The sequence below is a fragment of the Schistocerca gregaria genome, chromosome 1, assembly GCF_023897955.1.
Source record: "Schistocerca gregaria isolate iqSchGreg1 chromosome 1, iqSchGreg1.2, whole genome shotgun sequence".
Lineage (NCBI taxonomy): Eukaryota > Metazoa > Arthropoda > Insecta > Orthoptera > Acrididae > Schistocerca > Schistocerca gregaria.
Window position 1 is genome coordinate 346821436 of NC_064920.1, and position 22427 is coordinate 346843862.

Consider the following 22427-nt stretch of genomic DNA (forward strand, 5'->3'; position numbering starts at 1 on the left):
CTTGAATGTCCACCTACTCCCATAATCGCTCATTGGGGGAACATGGAGGGAAGCAGCGGTGTACTGTATTATGCATAAAATACTGAAAATTTTAAATTGATGATGGATGAATAAATAAATATGATGCTTCTCTGACTGAAATTCTTTGGAACTTACTCAACAATAATACACTAAAAAATGAATTCCCTTACATATCCGGAAATTTGAGTTTTTGTTTCACACTATAAAAAAAATTAAAACCTCAACCAACTTGTTAATTGAGGCATAATGGATTGCATGACATTGAGAAAAAATTAATTCAATCAAAGGTCCAAAAGCATTAGCTATTAAACAGAAATTTAAAAATTTGCTTGAAAAACAAATAGTGGATTTCATACTATTCATAAAATAGTCAAGGTTTTGGAAAGAGAAGTAGATGATGGTGAAATTGAAAATGTGTGTCCCAGTGACATTGCTTTGATGAAATACACAAAACTGTTATCATGTAATGTGAAACAAAATCTTTTTGCATTTTATGCACACTTTTTAAATTTTTCATGCCTAAAAATAAAATATTTTAAAGTTTTTTATGACATAAAAATCCATTCCTAATGAGAATGTCTGAGATCTCTACTCTCACAAATACACTTTTCTGAAATTCTCTCTTACATAAAACCAAGTTTTGTTTTGCTGAATACATATGCGTGATGCATTGTTATCCACTTCACGTAACTTATGTTGTGCCCACTTGGCAAAATAAAGATGAAGTTTTGGCATGGCAGAAGACAGCATGAAGGTCATTAGTGTCAGCCAAATGAGCAGGAGGCCAATGTGGGGGAGGCTTATAAAAATAAGTTTTTCGACAAGACTTGTGACGTGAAGTCCTCAGATAATAAATGAATTAATATGGTGGCAGAATCTATCAGGCAAAGTATCTGGATAGTACAGGATAAATAAGGTGACAAAATTACAAAGCAAGGCCCATAGGCAATAAAAGGGTAATAATTGTTAGACAGAAAGCAAAAGCTGTAAGAGAGAAACAGAGAAGGGCTTGTGGCAGGGACTACACTATGCCATGAAAAGCCAATGTGACCTTAGGGCATATTCCAAATCCATTTAGAACTTCCTATACCCTCTACTCAGTCTCTGACACATTTCAGACAAATAACTAATCAAGTCACCCAGTAAGACAATATGAACTAAAACTAAACTCCTCCCGAAAAGGCTATGAAGGCCCAACGATACTGACCGGCAGCCATTTCATCCTCAGCTCATAGGTGTCACTGGATGCGGATACGGAGGGGCATGTGGTCAGCACACTGCGCTCCCGGCTGTATGTGAGTTTCCGAGACCGGAGCCACTACTTTTCAATCAAGCAGCTCCCCAATTTGCCTCACAAGGGCTGAGTGCACCCAGCTTGCAAACAGCGCTCGGCAGACCGGATGGTCACCTATCCACGTGCTCGCCCAGCTCGACAGTGCTTAACTTTGGTGATCTGACGGGAACCGGTGTTACCACTGTGGCAAGGCCATTGGCAAGACAATATGAAGCCCTTTGATATTACATCACGTCAGGGTGTCAGGGACAGGCACGGTCAAAGGGGAAAGCAAAATAAAACTTGCAGACCTAGCATGAAGGGAAATTCAGTTATTATACAAATCAGCAGAAGTCAGACAGTAGTAGTCAGAATTAAAGGCTGGAATCAGACAGCTGCAGAGCTCTGTTGATCTTAGATTTACATGAGGATTTCAGTTAGCAGATGGAACAGTGATAAGCATTCACTGACTCTTTGTAAGGACTTATCCTTAGCGTGGCGGCACCTCAGTCATGAAAGTTACTCTGTGAGTCAAGATTCAGAATAAACTTAAAGGTTCATTGCACCTTTTGACTACTTATTCTCTTTGTCATCCTCCAGTCAAATGCATCCTCTCATGGAATTTTCATCAGACAGTAATGTCTCCCTCTCACTCAGGTCAGCCAACTGAATTGCCTTGAACATGAAAAGGCTGTCACTGAATATGTGGCAAAACTCAAGCTTGGGATGTGACACTTTTTTACCAAATCATTTAAATAATTCTTGCAGTTCTTTTTCAAAAACTGAAATAAAACTAAATTCAATGAGCAACACGTTTACAGTGACAATGGTATCTCTCTATGTTAAATTCCTTTAGCATTATTATGTGTAACACATTCCTGACTTCCTACGCCAATAAGAAAGAATCTATTTCATTGTTTTATTATCTACTTATACATAAATCTGGATTAAAACAAAGAATGAAAAGTCCAGGATGGAATAACAACAATATGAAAAGGATAGATAACTATCAACAACATAGAGGAAGCACTGAGTCACAGACAGGCACAATAGAAACAAACACACACACACACACACACACACACACACACACACACACACACACACGCACATACACGTTGGCACAATTCACTCATACACAGCCACTGTCTCAAAGCATTGGGGCCTGACTCGGAAGAAGCTTAAATTTTTAGCAGTCTCTTTCAGTAAAAATCAGATTAGCAACACTTCTTGTTACAGCCATCATCTTTGTCTTGTGAGAGTAAGCAACTGTATTGTTACTTAAGATAATTCTCATTTATTGCTCAATTTCAATTGCACATTTTTAATTAGATTACATATTTTGATCACTAACAAGGACTCTTGCTAAAATTACAGAACATATAATTAAGTAAACATTCTTGTTACAATACTAATAGTATAGAACTATGGGCATGCAAAATGTAAAACAGCATAAAATAGTTAATTTATAAAATGGAGTGAGTGGGATTGCAAACTGGGAAAGAAGGTTGGGAGGAGGGAGGTATAATGGCAGGGATGTTATGGGTTTAACAACAACAGGTCTATACTAAATTTGCAAAAAGTCAATTACATAAGAAAGCATCCTGTTAAAATACCAGAAGCCAATGGATGAGCAAAACTATAAAATGGGATAGAACAGTAGATTATAAAAGTAGAAATAAAGTAGCGAAACCTGAATTAGTATCTCAAGTTATCAAAAGTGTCAAATTTTGAAAGTGTAAAACCACAAGGTCTTACTCTGCCAGGATGTATAAATAATAACACTGTAAAAATATTTTTATTGAAAATATTAAAATTACAGGCTTAGAATGGAGAAGACGGGTAACTGGCACAACTGCTTAGGTAAATTCAACATTTATGTACAATTCTTTCTTTCTATTTATTGTAAAATATTAGATAGTACATACTCAGTATTACTTTGTTTCAGATCTCAAGCTGAACCTGACTGATCAAAACATGTGCTCTAATTAAAAATGTGCAACTGAGACAGTGGATTCTACAATATTTCATTCATAAAGTGCTTGTAAAATATGGGTACCTTAAAGTGTTTGTTACTAAGGCAATTAGCTGTGACCAATCTGAGTAGATGACAGGTTCACACTGAACAAAGTTTGTTTATATATAAAAACTTGTTACAGTGCAGTACTCCAGAGCCACTTTGGTAATTTGCCTGCTTGAGCTGATGAGCGTCAATAAATATTTTAGTTCAAGTACGAGTACTTGAGAATACTACTTAGTAAATTCTGGGAATAGCCTTTTTTTTTAGGTATTCAAAAATTACATACAACAGATTTTGTACCCGTTACATTTATGAGGAACTGGGTTTATTTCTCTTTCTTAAACATTATTTGCCAGATGTCACTTTTATTTAACAGATCAATTAAATGTCATAACATTTTTTAAGAACACAGTCATTACTGGTGAAGATCAATTAGGGAGGGATCCTGTATCGTCATACATTGACATCAATTTCGCCTCTGCCATCCTGGTCAGCAACTGCTTGTTTTCCATACTCTTCCATCCCAGTATGACTCGTGCAACTCCCAATGAGTGTGATTCTGCTACGGTATTTACGCCGATGCCCAAGGTAACTGATCTGCCGCCTTAACCACCGGTAATGGCTCCTCTGGACTACACATCACCTACCTTCTTCTCCCCTGGTGGCTGCTGTTGAGGGAGACTGGGTTGTAGGTGCACCACCTAATGTTACTATGTAAACTGAGTACCTGGTCAACCACTGTGGAGCCATAATCAAATGGTGCTTTGTCATCAGGAGTGCTCACTGAGAAGACCACACTAGAATTGTGTGCATAAGGCAGCATGTGATAGTCTGACTTAGTTGTTGATGCAACCTATGATCTGTGCAGCAAGTGTGCTATTTGTTTGGTACAGGTGTTAATGTTGTGGGCTCTGTTAGTCATTAGTGGAACTATGGTACAAAGTGGACTGGACTTTGCTTTGGAATTTTGACTGTTTCCAAGAAGCTTCCTAAACATATCCCTTGAAAATGAAAACCAGTGAGTGCCGTCTAGCTTGTGTTAACTCACATTTTGTAAAATGTAAACTTTCACGGCCAGAAATGTCACAATTAACAAAATGTACTGGGCTGTTATGCCGTGTTTGAATGGATTCCACCATCCATACAGGTGAAATCCATTCGACCATGGTATAATAACCCAGAACATTTTATTATTTGTAACTCACTTTTACAAAATAGACTTCCTCAGGTGAAGTGCATTTTAAGTAAAAGTCTGAGAATGAACTGGCTCATTATCTTCACACTGTTGGGACCCTACTGACATGAGAGGCTGTTTATAAAATGGAAACATGACACTGACTATCATTGAATAGGGCTCTCAAATTGAATACTTTCACATAGTGAGTGCTCATTAGTTGAAATGCATTTCACAAACGAAACAGTAATTTAAAAAGGTTTACAAACGTATCTAACAACAGTGTGCTGGCCTTTCACCACACAGCTGTGTTAGCAGTTCCATATGCTCTGCCTCGCTACCGCCATCTGCTACGACTGCGAGTTTCAACCCTCATGCAGTACTTCTGTTCATGGCTGACGATCTTGCTGTGTGAGAGGGTACTTCACCATTTTGTTGCTTACTAAAGGTGCACAACAACAGCTGATGCTAGTGAGGCTTCCGCCGGCCAAGTTTTAGCAGCCTTTGTCTGTCCCTCATAGCATCCGATGTAGTTGCTACTGCATGCCAATGCAATGAGGAGCTGGTCACATGGCAATGCACCTAATGCCAGTGCCTTCACGGCACTGCAATGTACCTGCAACATGCTGTCTTTACACTTGACACACAATCACCGAGCACATTGTGTTTTTGTGTCACACTCCTGTGCAGAATATAAATTTCGCTTCCGTTGTCTCAGTGCAGGTGTTGTAAATGCAGATATCATGCCATCAACAGTGGAATGACGCAACAATTTCTCCGATTCCACCACTTCTGCTGTGCCATGCCCGGTTAGTGCATTCATGTCTTGAGCAAGTGACTGATTACATTTTGAACTTGAGCTAGTTTGTGTTACTACACCCATGTGCAGAACTGACCTTTATGTGTTTTTAGCTTTGTGTATTACTTAGTTCAATAAAGTATGGAACATTCCTACACTGGTGACCTGACGATGTAGTCAGTCAACTTAATATAGTATTTAGTCACGTTACGGGCTACCTTGCCATGTTAGGCGCATGCTCTGTCTCCCGTATGTGTACACCCAGCATCTTCTATTAACATGCTATGGACGCTAGTGTGCTTTGCACCATGAACTCATTCCTTTATGCATGTTTTTCCACCTCTCGTGCAATCTAGCAACCAACGGCTACCGTCACCTGCCCAACCGACAGCCCACAACATGCAGCTGTTGTCACAGCACCACATGACATTATTGCTGATGCACCTTGCAGAACTGGACTGCTGTAATGCAGACCTGTGCACAACTCGGGGCAAAACGAGTGACAGTGGCCCTGCCCCTTATGCTGGACTCCGCCTTGCTGCCAGCACTGACCCTGGCCTCTGCTGCCAATGGAGCCACACATGGTCTCAGATGGTTTTCTTTATAACATCTGGATGGCTTGCCTCCCAGCCCCAATACTGATAACAGTGGCATCGCACGCTGATCTTTCCCTTATTGATACTGCCAGCCTCGCCAACAGTGGGCACAAGATGCTAGCCTCCCTACCTGCAACCACTGCCACCGTGCACCAACCTCATCCCCACTCAGTACAAACTGGTGGTCATCACCTTGCCAGCCACCCTGCCATGTGCTTACTCTCGCCGCTTGATGCGCCGCCAATGACATCGCCGGCCCTGCATCTCCCCACCGGCCACAGCACAACACTCAGCAGCTGGGAGTAAATGACATGCTCGCCTGCCTCAGTGCTGACATGGCAACGTTGCAAGCGACCGTGGCCCGACTCGACTCTGACTGCTGCAGCCCATTCAGCCCAGCCTTCAGCGCAATGACCAATACCAATGTTGCAGCTCCAGCCTCCCTGCCGCTGCCCCACACAACAGAGTCGACCTCTGCAGGTATCACAAGTGCTTCGGTTCAGATGCCATGAACTGCAGAGAACCCTGCTCTTGGCACCAAAATGCCACCAACCACTGGGATAACATGTGCCTGGCTGCTGCTTGGTCTCCCAGTGCCTGTTCGTCTGCAACACCCATTCCTCCATGCCATTCCTCATAGACACTGGCTCTGAGTTGTCTATCTTTCAATATCATCTCATGTGGAACACTGGTGCTGCCTTAGCCATTCTCCTGATGGCAGCAAATAATTCCACCGTCACTAGGTACAGCACTCATCATCACATCCTCGATCTTGACCTGCAACAGGAAATGCCCTGGACCTTCACCGTCACCAGTCACCAGGGTCACTCCCATTACTGGAGTGTACTTCATCAAACACTATCACCAACTCCCTGACATTGCCGGCTGACACATGATTGACAGTGACACTGGGAGATCAACAAAGTGCACCACTCTTTTCCCTGTTCTCTTCAATGTGAAGCACGTGGCGTATTTTGGCCCATATTCTGACCTCCTGGTGCAATTCCCTTCTCTCAAATACCCATCCAGCATACCTCACGAGGTCTGCCATTGAACTGTACACTTTATCAATACCACCCCAAGATCATGGTCTTCTGCCGACCATGTATCCTGGTGCCACATAAACTGAAGATCACCTAGGCCGAATTTGACTAGCTGCTCACTGCGGGCATACGTCACCCACCGAAGAGCAAACGAACATCTTTCTATCCCCAAGCCAAGAAAAAGGATGGCTCCTGGTGCCCATGTGGGTATTACCGAATAGCTAAATGCATGCACTATCCGTGACTGGTACCTGTTGCCATTTCTCTGCAGCTGCAAAAATGCTCTGGCTGGAGCTACAATTTTCAGCATGACAGACTGCATCAAGGTTTTCACCCAGATTCCACTCGCATCCGAGAAAATCCAGATGACAGCCATCATCATGACATTCGGACTCCACGACAGCCCGTTTATGAACTCTAGCCTCTGTAATGCTGCCCAAATATGGCAGCAGTTGTTGGGCAACATCCTGCAAGGCTTGAGCTCCTGTATTGCATACCTGGACAACATACTCATTTTTTCCCCAACGCTAGAGAAACACCACAAGCCTCTCTGCAGTAATTCTGAATACCTCCAGGACGCAGGCACCATTGTCAATGCAGCAAAATGCATGCTCGGTGTCAGCGAGGAGGAATTCGTGGGCCACACCATCTCTGTCACCAATTCAAGTCCCTTGCCCAAGATACAAGCTATACTCAATTTTCCACGTCCAAAGGCATTCAAGGACCCATGCCATTTCCTCAGCATGTCAAACTTTTTCCGCCACCACCTAAGGAGTCACACCGACACAAATACGCTGCTCACTGCTGTCTTTTGCAGTATGAAAACAAAAGAGAACAAGCTGGTGCCACGGACGCTGCAAATGGAAGACAGCTTCTTGGCCAACAAGCACAACTTAGCAGACACCACGTTGCTTGCCCACCCGCCATCCAACTGTTCCGCTTGCTGTCGTGGTCAACGCCAGCCAGACGGCCATTGGCGCTGTCGTGCAACAGTAAGTGGGCAACACCTGGAAGCAACTCGCTTTCTTCTCCAGCAAATTCTCTCCTCCTCAGTAATGCTGGAGCACATACAACAGAGAGCTCCTCGCCGTCTACGAGTCTATCACGTACATTCAGCTGCTGGTGGAGGCCCATCATCTCATGGTCTTCACCAACCCTAAACTAATAACGTTTGCTCTTATGAAAGACACTGCCTGGCACTACAGGCATCAGTTCCAGCAGCTGTCATTTACATTAGAATTTACAACTGACATATGTCACATCACTGGAACTGACAACGTCATTGCTGACTATCTCAGTTGCACCTGTGCCAATGCTTCAACAACGGATTATGAGGCACTTCCCACAACCAAGAACATGCCCAAATCCACAAGGGCACCATCTGCAGACTCTGTATTCAGCACTCACTGGCTTCTGGCTCAGACAGCAATATCTCGTGCATAGTATCCAGCACCTCACCATGCCCCTTCCTATCCACTGCCTTCCACAATGCCGCATTCAACCGATTACATAGCCTGTTGCATACCAGCATGCCTGCAACCACCACTCTAGTAATGCAGTGCTTCGTGTGGCCAAGTATTCAGATGTACTGCCCAGCACTTGCCTGCCTGTGAGTGCACCAAGATTGATCACTATGTACATGACACCATCACAGCTTTCCCAGGTGTTGGGCATCGCATCACCACGCTCATGTGGACATTGTTAGCTCCCTAACTTCATCTGGTGGCTGCTGCTACCTTCTTAGCACAGTGGACAGGATCACCCACTGGCAGAGCAATGCAAATACCCAATGTTACCGCCACCACAGTACCGGTCACATTTGACTCCACATGAACTGCCCGTTTCGGCTTCCCATTCCACATCACTATGGACCGCAGGCACCAATTTACATCAGCCCTTTTTTGTGCACTGACAGATCTGTGCAGGACTGACCTGCACCTGACATCAAGCCACAATCCAGCTACCAATGGATGGTGAAACAGCTACATCACACCCTAAAAGCTGTCCTCGCCTGCCACAGCAGGAGGACCGCTGCCCTGCCACTGGTACTTTTCAGCCTCTGCGTCACTTACAAGGCCGATCTTGAGACATCAGATGCCAATCTTGTTTACAGCCAGTTGCTTGCTGCCCACAGATAATGTGATCCCCAAGTTCACTGCTGGCTTGCAGTGCTGCATGACCCGCCTGCGACCCACCCTTCCCCAGTGCCACGGTGTACACGGAAGTCTCATTCACAGTGAGCTTGAGCCACACACATTATGCTGCACTTTGATGCTCACCAACCTCTCTCTCCCACCACAATACTCAAGTCTCAAACAGGTCCTGAAATGGGACTAGAAGACGTTCACCTTACATCTGCACAGCACATCAACCATTCACAGAAGAGTAATTGTATGTCACAGTCTGAACATCTCAATCCATAAAGAAGACAATGGTAGCTGTTCTCTTCATTGAACACAGAGAACTTGAAGCAATAGGATTCAATTTAAAAAATAAAGTTTGACATGTTACGCTTCATACCTGTTAAGAACCTCTGCTGCTTGAACAGCTACTTCCTGGTCAGGAGTTTCTGCCAGATCCATAACAGGTGCTATTGGGAGAGCTCGTAAAATAGGAGGTCCATTTAAGGCTTCTATTAAAGAAACAGCCTCATATCCAGCTGGTATGTTCTCACAACTCCCCTGTAACATCAAAACTGATAAGTAGTTGCAATAAGTCAACAAGTCAATTGTATTTACTTGTTATTTTGTGAAATGTAGCATGAATTAAAACATACAGACACTTCAAATTTCAGTTTTAAAATAAGGTAGTGACATCACTGGGATCTTTTACAACATGTAGCTGCCCTTCACAAATGTAGGAAACTTGCAATAAACACACCATGTCTTGTGAAGCCCTGAAAATTTCTAAAGTGGTATATCTAACAAGAAAATTCTTTGGGGCAGTAGTATCTTTTGTAATATGAAAACTTACATTAAAACGCCTTGTAAACAAACTGAGCTAACAAACTGATTAGCTTATTAATTTTCCTCCTTGCTAAAACTAACATACACACAGTTCTGTAATCAGTTTCCAATATCAATCATCACTACTGATCAACTGTCTACAGTGGATATTGCACAACAGTGAAAGTTAGGATCAATTACCAACCTCTGGTGGAAGAATAGCTGCTGGCTGTGGCACAGTACAAGATTTCTGCAGAGCTCTAATTTGCAACAGTGCACGAAAAGGTGCCCGACATATTGGACAATTGTTTGCCTGAAACATATCACGTGCGTTTTTAAAGAAACAAAGATAAAATTAGGAATACTGACATCTACTTTACGAGACACATTGAAAGAACTACTTCTCGCAGTATTTGATTTTTCCATTGCCCGTCTTATCCTTTATTAGATATGTACATAAATAAGATGGTGTACTCACAAATCATGCTCATTGTTGCACATTTCACAAAGACACCTGGCACTAAAACAAATTAACACTGTGACTTATGTTCCTGGAACAACAAGAGCTTTCTCTGGAAATCTTAGAGAAAGGAACATGCCTGAAGATGCTGTGAAATTTATTCTCTCTTCAGCAAAAACAAAATGACATCAGGTAATTAAACATGACAGGACAAGAAGACATCAGTCTGAGCAATACAATATGACATTGCAGTTTCTTGCCTTGATGTTATTAATATATTGCATCTCATGTGCCACTATCACCAACTTTCCCTCTCATTCATTATTTGTTGCATGAATCATTTTTAAAGAAAAGGATCATCTGAAAAAAAAAATTGGAAGAAAGCTTCTACTTATTAAATACAAGTATGATAAAAAATAACAAAAATGCCGGGTTTTAGAAACAAAGATTTCTTTTTCTGGCAACAGGGAACAACATTTAGAGACTAAGTAGGGAAGTCTTAGCCCTCTGGTCAATCAGATTTCAGGTAGTTCATGAGGAGAAGGAAAATGATGTTTCAAAAACTGAGGAACATAAAATGGAACAGAGGAGACACAACAAATCAGAGAAATTATGAGTGAAAGCATAGGTAAGATAAAGAAGAGCAATAAAGGAGGAGAAAAATGTAGTTTGGAAGAAGCCAGAGGAAATAAGAGACAAACAAAAAAAAAAAAAACCACAAATGTTCTGGCATAGCCACAAGCACCGGAGTGAAGACGAATGGAAGACCAGAGAAGGCAGTGAGAAAACGTTGACCAATGGTGCGCGGAATTGGACCACACAGCGCCAGGAGCGACATCTGAAAGGCGTGAATAAAAGCACCGTTCCTGCCAGCCTCGGCCGATCAGATCAGTCGAGTCTGCAACGGACATTAGTGGTACGCTATCACATTGTGATCCTTACTAGGACTTTGTGTATAGCAAGAACTTTAGTGTTTTCATATCACCTCTCATCGTTTGAATTGTTGTATAACATATTGAGAACACTGCATCCCTTAGGCACACTATTAGCGAGGAGAGGGCAAGACCCCACAACATATTATAAATGAGAAATGAAAATGGAAACATAAATTTCACACATATTTCATAAATATGGAGTACCAGGCAGAAAATAACAAATATTGCCAGAAGAGAAGGAAGGACGGAGGAGGGGAGGTAACTGACAAACATACAAATTCATCGTAAAACTTCGTTTATACATTAAGAATGCTAAATACAATTTCTGCTGTCTGAAATCTGTGCTGCTGCTGCTGCTGCTGCTACACACCTTGCAAATCACTACTGCGTCACTTATTGCTGTTATCATTGTCTTCGGTCCAAAGACTGGTTTAATGCAGCACTCCATGCAACTCTATCCTGTGCAAGCATCTTCTCTCCGAATAATTACTGCAACCTACATCCTTCTGAATCTGCTTAGTGTATTCATCTCTTGTCTCCCTCTTTGATTTTTACCCCACATGGTTCCCTCCAGTACTAAACTGGTGATACTTCGATTCCTCAGAACATGCCCTATCAGCCAATCCCTTCTTCAAGTCAAGTTGTGCGATAAATTCCTCTTCTCCCCAATCCTATTCTGTACCTCCTCATTAGTTAAGTGATCTACCCATCTAATCTTCAGCACTCTTCTGTAGCACCACATTTCGAAAGCCTCTATTCTCTTCTTGTCCAAACTGTTTATCGTCCATGTTTCACTTCCATACATGGCTACACTCCATACAAATACTTCCAGAAAAGACTTCCTGACACTTAGATCTATACTTGATGTTAACAAGTTTCTATTTTTCATAAACATTTTCCTTGCCATAGCCAGCCTACATTTTATATCCTACTGCTCCAACCATCATCAGTTATTTTGCTCCCCAAATAACAAAACTCATTTAATACTTTAAGTGTCTCATTCCCTAATCTAATACCAACATCACCTGATTTAATTCGACTACTTTCCATTATCCTTGTTTTGCTACTGTTGATGTTCATCTTATATCCTGTGTCCACCACATTGTCCATTCCATTTAGCTGCTCTCCCAGGTCCTTTGCTGTCTCTGACAAAATTACAATGTCATCTGCAAACCTCAAAGTTTTTATTTCTTCTCCATGGATTTTAATTTTTCTTTTGTTTCCTTTACTGCTTGCTCAATATACAGACTGAATAATATCTGAGACAGGCTACGGCCCTGTCTCACTCCTTTCCCAATCACTACTTTCCTTTTATGCCCCTCAACTCTTATAACTGCCATATGGTTTCTGTACAAATTGTAAATAGCCTTTTGCTCCCAGTATTTTACCCCTCCAAGCTTTAGAATTTGAAAGAGAGTATTCCAGTGAACATTATCAAAAGCTTTATCTAAGTCTACAAATGCTAGAAACACAGGTTTGCCCTTCCTTAATATATCTCCTATGAGAAGTCATACAGTCAATATTGCCTCGCATGTTCCCACATTTCTATAGAATCCAAACTGATCTTCCCTGAGGTCGGTTTTTACCAGTCTTTCCATTCATCTGTAAAGAATTAGCGTTAGAATTTTGCAACTGTGACCTATTAAACTGATAGTTCAATAATTTTCACACTTGTTAGCACCTGCTTTCTTTGGGGTTGGGCTATCAATAGCTCTAAAGGAATGTTGTCAACTCCTGAGGACTTGTTTCAACTTAGGTCTTTCAGTGCTCTGTCAAATTCTTCACACAGTATCATATCTCCCATTTCATCTTCATCCTCTTCCATTTCCATAATACTACCCTCAAGCACATCACCCTTGTAAAGACTCTCTACCTACCCCTTCCACCTTTCTGCTTTCCCTTCTTGGCTTAGGACTGGTTTTCCATCTGAGCTCTTGATGTTCATACAGATGGTTCTCTTTTCTCCAAAGGTCTCTTTAATTTTCCTGAAGGCAGTATCAATCTTACCTCTAGTGATACATGTTTCTACATCCTTACATTTGTCCTCTAGCCATGCCTGCTTAACCATTTTACACTTCCTTCCGATCTCGTTTTTGAGACATTTGTATTCCTTTTCGACTGCTTCATTTAAAGCGTTTTTATATTTTCACCTTTCCTCAATTAAATTCAATCTCTCTTCTGTTACCCATGGATTTCTACTAGCCCTAATCTTTTTACATACTTGATCCTCTGCTACCTTCACTATTTCATCTTTCAAAGCTACCCATTCTCCTTCTACTGTATCTATTTCTCCTGTTTTTGGCAATTATTCCCTAATGCTCCCTCTGAAACTCTCTACAGTCTCTGGTTCTTTCAGTTTATCCAGGTCCCATATCCTTAAATTCCTACCTTTTTGCAGTTTCTTTAGTTTTAGTCTATAGTTCATAACCAAAACATTGTAGTCAGAGTCCACATCTGCCCCTGGAAATGTCTTACAATTTAAAACCTGGTTCCTAAATCTGTCTTACCATTATATAATCAATCTGAAACTTTCCAGTGTCTCGAGGCCTCTTCTATGTATACAACCTTCTTTCATGATTCTTAAACTGAGTGCTAGCTATGATCAGTTATGCTCTGTGCAAAATTCTATCAGGCAGCTTCCTCTTTCATTCATTACCCTCAGTCCTTATTCACTTACTACTTTTACTTCTCTTCCTTTTCCTACTATCTATTTCCAATCCCCCATGACAATTAAATTTTCATCTCCCTTAACTATCTGAAAAATCGATTTTATCGCCTCATACATTTCTTCAATCTCTTCATCGTGTATGGAGCTAGTTGGCACGTAAACTTGTACTTTCTGTCTATCTTGGTTACAATAATGCATTCACTAAGCTGTTCATAGTAGCTTATCCACATTTCTATCTATTTCATTACTAAACCTACTGCTGCATTACCCTTATTTGATTTTGTATTTATGACCCTTTATTCACCTGACCAGAAGTCTTGTTCCTCCTGCCACTGAGCTTCACTAATTCCCACTATATCTAACTGTAACATATCAATTTCCCTTTTTAAATTTTCTAACAACCTGCTCAATTAAAGGATCTGACATTCCACACTCTGATCCATAGAATGACAGTTTTGTTTCTGCTGATAATGATGTCCTCCGAAGTAGTCCCCGCCCAGAGGTCCAAATGGGGGATTATTTTACCACCAGAATATTTTACCCAAGAGGATCCCATCATCATTTAACCGTACAGTAAAGCTGCATGTCTCAGGAAAAATTACGGCTGTAATTTCCCCTTGCTTTCTGTTGTTTGCAGTACCAGCACAGCAAGGCCATTTTGGTTGATGTTACAGGGCCAAATCAGTCAGTCGTCCAGACTGTTGTCCCTGGAACAACTGAAAAGGCTGCTGCTCCTCTTCAGGAACCACACGTTTGTCTGGTTTCTCAACAGATACCCCTACGTTGTGGTTGCTTACACAGTACCGCTATCTGTATCACTGAGGCACACAAGCCTTCCCAACAACAGCAAGGTCCATAGGAGGGTGTGTCGCTACTGCTGCTGCTGATGCACACCTTGTAAATCACTCCTGTGCCACTTACCTCCATTTTAACATTCCTTAAGCTAATGACTGTTTGCAGCAGAGAAGTTCTTCCAAAGAACAGAAAATAATGCCTCCATATTCAATTTAATCAGCTCCTCATCACCAAAAACAATTCTGAAGGCCAGCAACAAATGTAATCTGCATCTTTGTGATGGGAACTATGACACCTCTCCCTTATGGCTTCTGATTGGCCACTTTTAAAGGCAGCTTTCCTGCAGAGCAGGGATTACCTGCCCCTCATCTGGTGACATTTCCATCATGTGGACTCAGAGTGAAAATATGATACTGAATTTCATTCAGTACATTTACATGAACTCCTAAATCTGGAGTTCTGTGTACTGTTATCTCAGTACCCCTTCCAGCTGGTTGACATGTAAAAATTTTACTATTGATTCTAGTTGTGCGCTTCACTGCCATTTTTCAGTTCTGACAATAAGTATTCACTACATGCCAACATGTTACTGAATTTGAGTAGTGATTGGTCGTCACACTGCTACAAGCTTTCAAAATGTTGGTTAAACTGGACAATTCACTTCTGTGTGGAGTACGCAAAATAAGAACTATTGCAATGATTAGTAAGTTATTCATTTCCTTTACTTAACTGAGGAAAAGTAAACTTTATCTTTATTAAACAATGGAAAATCCAGGATGGAATAACGACTATATTATGCAAAGGATCATTGCTACTCACTATATAGTAGAGATGCAGATAGGCACAACAAAAAGACTATCAAACAAAGCTTTTCACCAAACAGGGCTTCATCAGAACAGACAGCACACACACACACACACACACACACACACACACACACACACACACACACACACACACGACTACAGCCTGTGTGTGTGTGTGTGTGTGTGTGTGTGTGTGTGGGTGGGTGTGTGTGGGTGTGTTTTCTGATGAAGGTCTGTATGGTCAGAAGCTTTGTTTGATAGTCTTTTTGTTGAGCCTTCTAACTTTATTTGGAGGAAAGAGATACAGAAATGTTGATATATTTATTGAATTAGCAAAACCTAACTGACTGGCAACAACCCTGTAATCTGTACAGATGGCAAAACATTAGTGACAAAATACTAATTTTGTGCACAGGAATAAGGATCTCTCTTTCCTCATTCAGAAGTTCTATGGCTACTCCCAGTTCCCTAAATGTTGGAGCACAGGTGAAATCACTTCACACTTTTTTCCGTAATGCATATTATGTAACTGGATGTATCCAAGAAGTCTCACACACATTAATTCACATGAATAAGATTTTTTTAAATACATCTTCTAGAACAATCACCCCCTCTAAGCAAGTTCACCAATATCCATCACGAAACTAGTCGCTTTCTTTTGAAACCATTACTAAACTATGGATAACTTCACTATATAGTGTTGACCACATATAAACAGTGGATTTCCAGATTCTATTTGTGTAAAACAACTGATGCTTGAAAAATGATGTTTATTTGGGCTAATACATTTGGTTAAGGTCTGATGTGTAACAACGAGAGCAAAGCAGTTTCCGATATTCAATTTTCATCTTCTGCAAATTGTGCCATTTCTAAAAGTGGTGATTGAAGAGCTGAATTTATTTTCATATATTGCATTCACATAACTCTTATCTGATGTAATCAAATATTGAAGTTCCACTTCATTTGACAATCATTCAGTTTGGACTGTTATATCAAAACATAGCACACTTCCAATTAATCCCCTTTTTAGTGTTCAGTCAGAACCTGGACACATATTTGGCAGCAACCATTTTCAAACCGAATCTTCTGATAAAAATTCAGTAAATTGAGCTGCAAGGCAATTCAATTTATTTCACTTCACATTGAACTTCCTGTCATATGTCTTCAATTAGAAGTTCAGAAATATTCTCAACATTTTTGTCTGTCTGGAATAATGACGGACGTGCAAAATGAGATTTACCATCAGTCAATATGTCAACAATTTTTAAAACAAGAAAAGTACTTGTACACACCAGCTTTCCCGAAGTGTAATCCTTATAAACAGTTTTCAATGTCATAAAAATTTCTGTATCATTTTCCCATGTGGGACAAAAGAATTGCAGTCAAAAATTTACTACGGGCAGACAAAAATCTCGGGTTATACCATAGGCAGACTGAATTCTCAACGAGTTGTCTGTCACATCATTAGTGGTAGAAATGCATACTACAAAAGCTCCATCCATGGTAGCACTATTCCAAGAATACAGATGATATTCCTGTACAGTTTTTTTTCAATTTGAGGTATACAGATAATTTCAAGCAATTAGTAACAGTGGAAAATATGCGGCAGTGGTAAATCCATTTATCTCCAAATAGTACGAGAGTTGAACACGCTTACTGAACATATTTTACACAAATAATAGATTCTTTATCAAGCAATTCAATGTTTACTTCAAACAACAAGGAAAATCATGACAAGTACTTCAGGGGTCTTCAGACCTGGTTTTGACTCATGAGCCATTCCTCTCCAGAGAAACTTCCCCCTCCACCTCTACTGGCATGATGTCGTCACTGCCTGGAAACAACTTTCTGCTAGTTTCGTTATCAGCAATCAATTGGGGCAGTATCTCTTCAACTGCTTCCTCAAACCGTGGGCTCCAATACCTTCACTTGCTGTCCAACTCTGCAGAGACATCACTGTTTATCTCAATGTTTTATTCACATTTACTCTCCTTATTGTTGTGCTGTCGCCCAGGTTGATACTATGGTTACTACTGTGCCTATCGATCTGGTTTCAATTCTGGTTATAACTGTGGTTATTTTTCTATTGTGGTTCTTAAGTAAGTCGAAAAGGAAGAATATTGACTGCCATGTTTCCAATGAGGAGTGGGAAATTAGATACTTGTTTGTACACACTTCCCAGAAAAAAAATATGTTTAACACACAAAAAATGCTTCTGTCAAAACAAATGTAGTAACCTTGCTGGACATCTCTCTCCAGTCCATGAAGTAATACATGGATCACTCTCAAAACAAATTTTGCATTTTAATGGATAACATAAAAATAGAGATACAAGAGCTGAATGAACCAAGAGAGTTTTAACTGCATTTTATGCGGTATGCTTCAAATTAGCAAGCTCAAGAAATGTTTCAGCAATGGCTTAATCGTGCATGAGTAGCAGAAATGGCAAAAGCATTTGGTTATGACATCAACTATAAAACAGCTGCCTTTTCACGTAACAGAGTAAAAAATTCTTAGACATAGGACACAGCATAAAAAAGCAACTAAGTCAAAACTGTTGGCACTATTCTTCGTGCACAAACAAGAGTAATGATCAAGCAGATCATACGTAACAACTAATTGTTATTCACTAAATAATGGACGACTTCCCTGTACATGAAGAGTTACTCACTTTCATTATGTTGCCAAGTACAACAGGTTTGGAAAGTTTTTGATCCATCTTGGATTTAGTTCAGTTGACTGATCGTAAAAGAAAGTCAAACCTCTGTCTTATAACACATAAATGAGAGCTTTTTATGAAGACACAGTTATAAAACTTGCAATGAAGTCAACATTACCATCTGATGATGGGTTCAGGCCCAAAACTACACTATGTGATCAAACGTATCCGGACACCTGGCTGAAAATTGCTTACAAGTTTGTGGCACCCTCCACTGGTAATGCTGGAATTCAATATGGTATTGGCCCACCCTTAGCCCTGATGACAGCTTCCACTCTCACAAGCATACGTTTAAAAAGGTGCTGGAAGGTTTCTTGTGGAATGGCAGACCGTTCTTCATGTGTGTGCTGTACTGAAGAGAGGTATCAATGCCGATTGGTGAGGCCTGGCACGAAGTCAGCATTCCAAAACATCCCAAAGGTGTTCTTAGGATCCAGGTTAGGACTCTGTGCAGGCCAGTGCATTACAGGGATGTTACTGTCATATATCCACTCTGCCACAGGCCGTGCATTATAAACAGGTACTCGGTCATGTTGAAAGATACAACAGTCATCCCCAAAAAACTCTTCAACAGTGGGAAGCAAAAAGGTGCTTCAAATATCAATGTAGGACTGTGTGTGATAGTGACAAGCAAAACAACATGGGGTGCTAGCCCCTTCCATGAAAAACACGTCCACACCGTAACACCACCACCTCCGACTTTTACTGTTGGCACTACACATACTAGGAGATGACGTTCACAGGGCATGCATCATACCCACACCCTGCCATCGGATTGACACATTGTTTACCGTGATTTGTCACTCCACACAACGTTTTTCCACTGTTCAATCATCCAATGTTTATGCTCCTTACACCAAGTGAGACGTTGTTTGGCCTTTACCGGTGTGATGTGTGGCTTATGAGCAGCAGGTCAACCATGAAATCCAAGTTTTCTCACTTCCCGCCTAATTGTCATAGTACTTGCAGTGAATCCTGGTGCAATTTTGGAATTCCTGTGTGATGGTCTAGATAGATGTCTGCCTATTACACATTACGACACTCTTCAATTGTCAGTGGTCTCTGTCAGTCAACAGACGAGGTCGGCCTATACACTTTTGTGCTGTTTGTGTCCCTTCACATTTCCACTTCACTATCACATCAGAAACAGTGGATGTAGGGATGTCTAGGAGTGTGTAAATCTCGCGTACAGACATATGACAAGTGGCACCCAATCACCTGACCATGTTTGAAGTCTGTGAGTTCCACAAAGTGCCCCATTCTGCTCTCTCGTGTTTACTAATGACTACTGAGGTCACTGATATGGAGTACCTGGCAGTAAGTGACAGCACAAAGCACCTAATATGAAAAACGTATGTTTTTGGGAGTGTCTAGATATTTTTGATCATATAGTGTACTGACAGTACAATAAAATAATTTAAGAAACACTTGTGGCTGGTAGTAGTATTTCATACAGTGAACTGGAAATTTTAACACTGTTACAAAGTTTGTTAACAAAATTAATAGTTTTAAAAAATGCTCTGCAATTTGTGCCAATGCTGCACCAGCTGTGGTCATAGTTAAGACGATTCACTGGTAAATTAAGAAAAAACTGAATAAATTGTTTAACTTTTCAATACATTATTCATCTGGGCACATTATGTGCAAAAAGTGTCTGAACACTTGCCGTAGTGAAAGAAGTGACAAAAATTACCAATACAATATGCGAAGAAAATCAATCACTATCTCAACAAAATTTAAACACTTTGTGAAAGAAGTTGGCACAGATTATGAAGACATACTTCGTCATTCAAAAGTTTGTTGGTTGACCACGCAAACATGTTCAGCTCACTATTTGCACCTAGAGAAAAGAGCTTTTCTACTTTTTGAATGAAGAAGTAAAATCAGATACTTAGAAATTTGAAAATAAGCAGCAGATTTCACTTTTCTTTTATTAGCTTGGCATTTTTAACAGATTTTACAAGTTATCTAATAATTTGAATTTGCATTTGCAGAGGAAAAGAAAGCACTGTTTCTGATATGTTTATAGATATTAATGGAAACTTACACAATTTAATTTTCATCTAAACAAGGAAAATATTTACAATTTTCCAAGTTACTCTGAACTGAAATGAGAACACATGGAAGAAAAAGTTTCAAGATTCACTTTCATTATTGATTATGTCTCCAACGAATTTCATAGTCACTTTAAACATTTTAAATTTCTACAGCAGGGTATCATTTTCGTTAACAATTCAGTGAAAACCAGTCTTGGAATTGTTAAAAGTGAGCTTCAAGAAGTGTGTAGTTTACAAAATGACCCATTCATGCTATTGATAATAGAAAGAGATGTTGCAGTTTTGGTCATGCCAAAATATCGCTAACTGAAACGCGCAAACTTTGCTCTTACAATACAATATTTTTTTGGACCAACATATATTTGTGCAAGTACATTTTCATCGAATAAGTCAAGTAAATCTCTTCAGCCTAATGCAGTGATCAATGCGTCATTGGAGCATCAACTTTGTTTCACTACAATGCAGAGTGAAATCGATAATTCAGAACTTGTCAATACCAAGTGAAATAAATCTAATGTAAGTATTTAAATATCTCATTGATTTGCCTCATTGAGACAAATAACTAAATAAAAATCAAGGTTTTAGTTATTTATATCTTACACCTTTTACGTGTAGTGACTACACACGCCCTTGTAGTTGGCCAGTATGGCTGTGGCAAGACCACGAGTACACTTGAGGAGGGAAGCACTCGCTGGAAGGGAATATCTCATGAATTCTGGGCTTGATTCAAAGTATGAGGGCACTTACCTGATAGCGAAGAGAATCTGCACAAGAGTTACAAAGACATAAATGTCTACAAGGTAAGATTAAAGTGTCTCTAACATCGCACATACATATTACACATTCAGATCCATTATCTTCTGTGTCTTCATCTCCAGCTGCCTGAAAGAAGAAAGTGCCACTTACATGAAATTACAGTGTATTAAGTGCCCCCCCCCCCCCCCCCAAAAAAAAAGAAAAAGCTTAACATAAAAAGAATTATCTATTGCCTTCTAAACAGTGACACAAATACTTCCTATTGCATATTTTATTAAAAGTCTAATTGTGGTGTTCCATAGCATCCACTATTAACTGCTATTAGTAAACTACTTACTACTATTTGCTAGTTGGTAATCTTATCAGGTATTTGCAATAAACTTATTTCTTTGGTATACATTAAATATGATATAATGAACTGTGTGTATAATTTTTAAATCAAAACCTCTTTTCACACTTTGTATATAATCTTAAAAAGATAATTTTATTCTTGTAGTTGAGCAGTGAACAATGATACAGACCTTTGCAGTGTCATTATTTTTGTTTTCAATTCCATATATTTCTTGCAATAGGTAACACAGGCCATCAACATACAGCTTTTGCTTTAGTGCTTTCAAAACATATGTGCCATCTGAATGGTGATCTACAACAGCTATTGTCGTGTGTGACTGATGTGGTTCTGTAAAACAAAATTTTAGGAGAAATGTTAGTCAGGGTGCAATAACATAACATTCCTGGCTATCTTCTAAATACAAATGTCACAGAAAGGACACAACTCTTAGTGAATATTTGGAATGATTCCTTTCAACTTACTAAAATGGCACTGGAACTCCATGTCTACCAAAATACAACATATTAAAATTATGAGTGCTAAGAAGAAAATAATAATATACACATTTTGAAAAGAGTTATTTTGCTCTAATGCAACAGTGAGTTAATATAGTCAGATACACCATTTTTATCCCTGGCAGTGTGAGTATGAATCAATCATTCTTCCCACTAATAGCATCTCAGTCTGCTTCTTTTAAACTCCCAAGAACTTACATTTTCTTGCTGACATTAACGTAGTTCAATGTTTGCTTTGAGTATGCCTAGCAATTAGCAATCTTAAAGATATTTACATTCCATAACCAGAGTAACTAGTAATCATTATACATGTTGTTGTTGTACCCCCCTCCCCAAGAGGTACGCTATCACTATTACTGTGTTGACTGTTAAAAATGGTAATTAAATAGTTTTCAGTTTGTTAAGGAAACAAAACTCTCTAAAGTACTGGAGGGGACTAGGAAATGCCATTAAGGTCCTAGACCCGATGAAGGGAAACTCCTGATCTACACCTCCAAGCGGTAGAGAGTGGGCA

At 40.1% G+C, this 22427-nt stretch overlaps 1 protein-coding gene across 5 annotated transcripts in view; it reads right to left on the reverse strand.

The window, feature by feature from the left end:
* LOC126344887 (probable E3 ubiquitin-protein ligase MGRN1) overlaps nt 1-22427 on the reverse strand; it is a 156767-nt gene that overhangs the window by 113753 nt on the left and 20587 nt on the right. For all 5 annotated transcript variants that reach the window (XR_007565162.1, XM_050002057.1, XM_050002058.1 and 2 more), the window contains exons 5-8: nt 21589-21746; nt 21059-21193; nt 10077-10184; nt 9447-9607 (exon numbers count right to left, since the gene is read on the reverse strand). Coding sequence is in view for 4 of the 5 variants with exons in the window: in XM_050002057.1 (XP_049858014.1) it covers nt 9447-9607; nt 10077-10184; nt 21059-21193; nt 21589-21746 (562 nt within the window). In the remaining variant the exon portion in view is untranslated. The remainder of the gene's footprint in view (nt 1-9446; nt 9608-10076; nt 10185-21058; nt 21194-21588; nt 21747-22427) is intronic.